Source organism: Rhododendron vialii, chromosome 13a, assembly GCF_030253575.1.
Source record: "Rhododendron vialii isolate Sample 1 chromosome 13a, ASM3025357v1".
NCBI classification, from domain to species: domain Eukaryota; kingdom Viridiplantae; phylum Streptophyta; class Magnoliopsida; order Ericales; family Ericaceae; genus Rhododendron; species Rhododendron vialii.
The window spans coordinates 7,371,362-7,378,360 of NC_080569.1; the positions used below are offsets into that span (position 1 = coordinate 7,371,362).

The 6,999-nt window shown below is 38.1% G+C and overlaps 1 protein-coding gene across 1 annotated transcript; it reads right to left on the reverse strand.

Annotated features, from left to right (window-relative positions):
- On the reverse strand, positions 1–2,503 carry LOC131314297 (probable protein phosphatase 2C 25). The gene is made up of 4 exons (XM_058342839.1): positions 1,967–2,503; positions 837–1,175; positions 542–721; positions 1–431 (listed from the first exon to the last, which is right to left on the reverse strand). Exons 1-4 carry the CDS (start codon positions 2,423–2,425, stop codon positions 270–272), a joined length of 1,140 nt encoding a protein of 379 aa, XP_058198822.1. The 5' UTR covers positions 2,426–2,503; the 3' UTR covers positions 1–269.
- Positions 2,504–6,999: the final 4,496 nt, after the last annotated feature.

Here is a 6,999-nt window from a genome sequence, read left to right on the forward strand (position 1 = left end):
TTGCAATGTAAAACTTAGATCCCAATGAATCTTTTGTATAAGTCGTCAAAAAGACTTTACAAAGTAGAATCAAGTACAGAGTAAAGGTCAGTGTTCAATGAATAGTCATGCTAAATGTGCAGAAGCACCTAAAAGAATTGGTCACTATATAACTAGTAAAATGGCTGAGGCCCTTCCATCTTTCATCATCGTCGACATCAAAATGTGTTAGGAGGTTAACTTGCTATTCTCTTATAGTGTAGAACTACCGTACTGCCGGGCTGGGACTGTCAACAAAAGCGTCCCAATTGAATCAGCATCACACTAATGTCATCGGTTGAACCTCGTGAGATAGAGAGGGTTGCGAGCTTTTTACAAGCTGAGAGCAGCTCTGGCTTTTGGATGCCTATGCAAAAGGGGCGAGCAATATCTACTGCTTCCTGGGTACTAACCTGCAAGATGAAGCGAGAGGTGGTCAATTTAGACATCGTCAAACATGGTATTTGTGACAAAAATGGCCGGAAGACTAACTCAGAAGCGGAAGTAAATTTCGAGTGATTACCTTATCCCACAAGCCATCAGAAGCAAGGATTAAGAACTCGAAATTAGGTTCAATTTTCAGGATTTTTGTTTCCGGCTCTGCTGTTACCCATTGTTTAAGGTGCCGATCTCCAATTCCTCTGGACACGGCCAAAGATCCCTGGATTCTCCAAACACCATGGCAACAATCCACGTACCCACCCTACAAAATCACATCACACAACCCATGAGCATAAAGCAAAGATGCTACGAGATTCAATTCAAAGAATTCAGGGAAAAGGAAAAGAATAAGTATATGATAAGGACTAGTTGCTCACCAACTTCTCAATCCTATCCTTTTCGTCCTCTCGTGAAGGCCGGTGATCAGATGTAAGGGCCTCAGCAATCCCCCCTCTGCTCATTACGGCGCGACAGTCACCAGCGTTGGACACCACAAGATTTCCTTTCTTGATCAGTGCCGTGACACAGCATGTTCCACCGCGGATATCTTCCTTCAGAAATTCAGAATCTGTGCTCAGATACCCGTACTTAACAGCCTCCGCCATCTCTTCTCCATCTCTTCTCCCAACCTCATCTAAGATGTTCTTATCCAAGTTCTCTGCGGCAAACTCAGCAGCCTTTGTACCTCCGTGCCCATCAAAAACTCCATAGAAAGCCTAAAAAATCACAAGGTCACAGCATGTTAGATTCCTGAATTTAAACAACCGTTAATATGATGATTGAATATCCTACAACGACTAATTGAGTTATTGATCAATCCTATCGACGACTGATCGAGTTATTGATCTACAGAAAAAATTTCAAGCCAAAAACTATACGAAGAAGTAATCGAACAAAATTATGACCTCTGTTTACAGACCCTAAAACCCAAATTATTGGCCCCGTCCCCACCTTGATCCATGAATTAAAAGAGAATCATATTAGTATTCAACTTAGCTAATTATTCACGCCAATACCCTGTTTATGTGTTTTCCCCATGGGCCATAGTTTGGTCAAAGTCGGATACACGTTTCGGTTTCATGACCATTTTGGCTTTGACCAAATATTCAACATCTTCACAGGCCACAGTTGAACAAAATTAAAGGTCCAGCTATCCAACACCTAGAAAATCAAATTAACTGAATATCAAATTTTATTAGATTCGCACAAGGGCCCTCAACAGTATTCATGTAGCCGACCCCAATTGATTGAGACTTACTCGGCTTGGTTTATTATTCGCATAAGGGATACTCTTCCCAGTTTCTGCTTGGACGCCTAGAAAATCAATTCAACTGAATAGAAATTTGGGAATTCCATGAAAATAATTAACATTTCCAATTTTCCACCACAAAATAATTAACAGCCACCAACTAATTCCATGTTATATTTGAGCGATTAAAAAAGCGCAAAAAGGGGGGGATTTAAAATTTAAGTGGGGAGCTAAGAAAAAACTCGAGAATTACGATACCTGTTTGGGATCTCCTTGAAGATCGACGACAGCCGAGTACCGATCCTCCATAACCTCTCTCCTCCCCCTCTTACAATACACCGAGTACCACCCATCCCTCTCCACCTCCACCTCCTCCCTCCTCTCCCCCGCGGCCGCCGGCGTCTCCGCTCCGAAAAACGACATCACCGGGATATCCAGCCTCGCCGGCCTCTTCCTCTTCGAAACCGTCGGCGACGTCGAGCGCCCGGCACCACCGTCCCCGCACGCCCTGTTGAGCCCGCTGGGAGGCTTCTGCAGCCGAAACCTCAGCGGCGAGGACGGAGAGGAGGATAGGGAAGAGGAGGAAGGCGAATGAGTCAGGGTCAGGGATGACTTGTCCGGGGAAGATGATGAGAGAGAGGATTTGCAGAAGAGGGAGGATGGAACCCTAGACGGGGAGAAGACCGGGGAGTTCGAGATTGCAACGGTACAAGACATTTTTTTGTGTTTGTTTCCAGTTTCTCAGTTTCTCTCTCTAACGTTCGGATTTTTTTCGGTTCTATGGGGAGGGAGGAGAGAGAGGGTATTTATGTCGAGGGAGTCAAAGTGGGGTCTTTGAACCATCCGTGTTTTAATAGCGTGGCTTTTTCTTATCAATTTTGACCAGGCGCACCACCCGTCGTTAGTAAATGTCTAATCTACCCCCGAGGCTGCCGAACCGAGTCGAGCTTGAAGATGTTCAGGTTCATTTGCTACATGATGTTCGGACGCTGGAGGGCTGCTGTCCCCGAATTCGGGCCTACTCCGGTCTCGCTCGAATAATCGGAAGCGTTCATTTCGTAGAACTCGTCGAGTAGAACAACTATGCAAAAAATTAACTTAATTGGATATCATTAAGTGCCTAATCGGAACCTATATAACTTTCGGTCTATAGGTTACAATGGATTTGATCCAGTGTTTCGGATCCATTTTTTTCAAGATAAAAAAAGGCTCTGATCAGATACTTAATGATATCCAATTAAACTGATTTTTTTGCATAGTTGTTCTACTCGACGAGCTCTACGAAGTGAACGCTTTCGATCATTGGAGCGAGACCGGAGTAGGCCCCGAATTCGGGGACGGCAGCGTGTTGTTGCCCCTAAGGGGACAATAGCCCCCAGCGTCCAAGATGTTCAAGTTCGTTTGCTATGAACTTAAGCTCGAGTTCAATAAATATTTAACGTGCTGAAGTGGCTGAGATTTGAGTCGAGCTCAAGCTTGATCACGAGTTTTGACAAGCCAAATAGTTATACAAAACTATTAAGAAATGCACATATATAAGTTTATTTACAGTGTTTAGAAAGTTATACATATACAAGTTGCAAAATTTTCATTATGTTCATTTATAAGCTTAAACATATACACGAGTTTTGTACGAGAAATGTTCATTACATATTTATACTTTAGGTTCGCGAGCCTAATCAAGATAAATTTTGTCAAGTTAATATCCAGCTCCTTTATTAAACGAGCCTAAAATTGAAGCTTAGATTTGTTTTATTTAATATGAGAAACGAACTTGAACGAACATTTATTGAGTCAATCCTCAAAACAATTTGCAAACGATTCGGTTTATTTGTAGCCTTACACAGGACGAAGGGGATTTATTGTTTCTTCACACAAAAAATTGACATTTTTCACGTTATGGTGGATAATTCGCAGCAGAAGTGAATGTATGCAAGTGTGCGTATGTGATTCTTATAAGCACCAAAAATGATTGATTTTCGACTTCAATATTCGATGAATCATCATGCTTTACGTGTATATTTATATACACAAACAAACCTCAAACTTCCAATAAGGGTGCTTTTAACTTATTAAGTTAAGGACGTCCCTTTTCCGACTAATTTGCGATGATCCAAGCCGCTCAATATGTTCAGAACGTAATTTTAAGGGTACTTATGAGAAATCAGCAAAAAAAAAAGACCGGAAAGGGCTTGATTCGAGTAGTTTTTTTTTTGTATTTTATCGAATTGTTCAAATAAAAACTGTTCAAATCAAGCATTTCCTGGTCTTTTTTTTTTGATGACTTTTTTTAGGTACGCTTAAAATCACATTCTGAACATATTGAGCGGCTCGGATCATCGAAATTTGATATGGAAAAGGGAGAAAAGGGGACGTCCGCATTTTATTTAAAATGAGGGCGCCCTCATAGAAAGGGGACTCATATATATATATATATGTGTATGTGTGTGTGAAACAACAAAAAAGATAGTAAAATTTAGAATACATTTTACAGTACACTACAAAAAAGATACTGTAAAATTTAGAATACATTTTACAGTACACTTATTGGGGGTTCTTAAAACAATTTAGAATTCAGTTATATGGAGTAGATTCTATGGTAGAATGAAGATATGGTCAGATTTTTTGAAACTAGAAAAGACACTTTATTTTATCCACATTAATGGACTCTCAAATCAGGAGAGGAGCATTGTATTTTGGAAGTGAACAAGCCCGCCCTGGTAAAGTTCAGTCCGATCTTAACAAAATTTGAAAGTCAAGAGATGGTCAAATCTTTAAAAGTGAACACACATTCATGGGTACGTTCTTGTATGTATTAATGGGCTCAGGTGCATTATTGTACTCCTAATTTAGAGGTGATCGAACAAATAGAAGAGAAACTTAATTTACTTGTTTTATTTCAAAATTGTAATACCGAGTAAAATATGACGGTCATTGGGGGTCATATATATTTTTTTAAATTAAAATACCCATTCATAGGCCTTTTTATAAGTCAAGAAGTCCAAGGTCTTGTTTGTTTTTCAACCTAATCTCGAATGAACTTTGAAATTACTATGCCACAAACCGAGCTTGAATATTGTAATTTAATTATGAAAATCTTGAACTACTCAAGACACCAATCATGAAACAATTCGACTTGAAGTTTTAGTTCATGCTATGTTTTTTTGTTTTCAGTTTTTTTTTTTTAACTACAGCTTACTTTTTATAATTTTTGTTTACTTTTTCGTCGTAATTTTTGGAATTAATCATTCGTCTCGACGAGAGGAGTTGGAAAAGTATGAAAATGAAGACCAAAGTTGAAAAAATTTCTTTAGTATTTTTTTTCCCTTTTGGTTATAATTTTTTTACTCATAATTTAAAAATGACGGAGTCCATATCACATGATTCAGGGATCATCACATCAATCTCGCACCGTGGCACGGAGAAAGAAAGCATGAGAGCACTAGAAAATCATTCGCGTCGAGGCGGGCGATTAATCTAAAAAATAAAACGTGAATTTAACAAAATTCAAAAAAAGACAAACTTTTATACCGATACGAATGTTAGAAATAATATCAGGGGATATTATGCTACCATATTTTCTAGATTTCATTATTGTGCTTCCTGTTTATATTAGTCCCTATTATTTATATTACCTAGCAAGTCCATGTGTTTTTTTTTACTTATTATGCATGTTTTCCTGTTTTGTTTATTTTTCTTACTAATAACCAAAGTCTTGTAGTCTATATAAAGACATGTTAGGCCTATGTTTTAATACACATCAATGAAAGTTTGGTTCTTGTCTATTCACTTTTCTAACAACGAAAAATAACAAAAACATAGCGTGAACTCACCCTAGAACAACGGGCTCGTGTAATAATACGCGTTCTTGTGTATCTTTTCGTAGTATGTGGTGTAATCTTTATTCAATGCGAAATCTCTCTCTCAAGGTTAAAACAATTGGGTCGAGTCTTAAAATTCAATACTTCTCTTTTGACTGTTTGAAGGGAGTGTAACTAGTAGTGGTAAAAAAAGACTAGACAGATTCAAATTGCATTCAAAGATCGCCAACTAATCTGGACAATTTTTTTTCCCACCCAACAACTTGAATACAGCAAATGGGCGCCTTTTGATACATGATGACTAAAAAGAGGATATATATATATATATACCGCCGAGGTGGGCTACGATCAATATTCTTTCTCGGTCGGGTTAGCTACGGCTTAAATCCTACTAACATTCCAGGTCGATCGGATGAGTTCCTCAATTGATCGAGCTTCGCTACTCTGGTTCAATTCAACCCGGTTTTTTTTTTTTTTGGGTAAGAGTAAAAAACAATGAAGAATAAAACAAGGATGCGAAGTGAGTGGAGGGGTCAAACACGTTAAAACAAAGAATGCTGGGTTTTTCTTTCTTTCTTTCTTTCAAGGTCCCCCCGGGGATGCTTTGACTCAAAATTGGGAACTGTGACCCTTTTTTTTCTACGCCTTTCAACTTCCAGCTTTTCTTAGCATCGAAGGGTCGTCGATGTGTTTTAGTTTTTCTTCAATAGCGTGGTGGGGAAGGTCGTGAGAAGGTTGCCGCCCCTGGTGGAAAATGCGTCCGTGACAGCGACCTCTGCTTCAACATCACTGGAGTACTAGTTTATTTTTGTGACACTAGTAGTTTATTTTACAAACTTTTGCGACTCCTTCTACACGAGATTTTGGGGTTCGTGTAACGAGATACTCTCTCCGTCTCATTTTTATTATTCATTATTCTGTTTGTCTCTTTCACGTCCTTTGCCTATATATTTTAATGTGAATTTTGAAAAATATGCAATATGAATTTTGTTTGACAAATCTCGATTAGTTTTACAATACAAAGTTTTCAAATTTATAAAAAAATATCATAAATTGAAAAATATAAGTAATTAAAAAATGACACGCAATTCAAAAATATATAATGAAAAATGGGAGGGAGGGAGTATTATGTTGTTAAGTTAATAGTATGAACTTTTTAGGTTACTTTTACGAATATTTGTGATATAATATACTCCCTCCGTCCTCAATTTTTAGTCCAAGTTAGCACTTTTTGCTATTCTAAAAATATTGTCTCACCTCTAAATCAAAACAGTTATACTAGTTAATGAAAGTTCTATTTTATCCTTCTATTTTTAAATCAATAGTATCAAAAATAACTAAAAAATAGAGACGGAGGGAGTATGAATATTTGTGATTCAAAAAATGACGGCGCAAACCTATGAACTTAGTGATGTTGGTCATGAATTTTTGTGGTGGTGTTAAAACCTGATGATTTTGATTTTGGTTCTG

What these genes read in the sequence shown, in the direction of transcription:
- LOC131314297 (XM_058342839.1), bottom strand. Translation starts at nt 2,425, where the DNA reads ATGTCTTGTACCGTTGCAATCTCGAACTCCCCGGTCTTCTCCCCGTCT. An exon ending in AGGATAGGATTGAGAAGTTG is followed by an intron (nt 722 to 836) that starts GTGAGCAACTAG and finishes GTGATTTTGTAG; the next exon opens with GGTGGGTACGTGGATTGTTG. An exon ending in CTGATGGCTTGTGGGATAAG is followed by an intron (nt 432 to 541) that starts GTAATCACTCGA and finishes TTCATCTTGCAG; the next exon opens with GTTAGTACCCAGGAAGCAGT.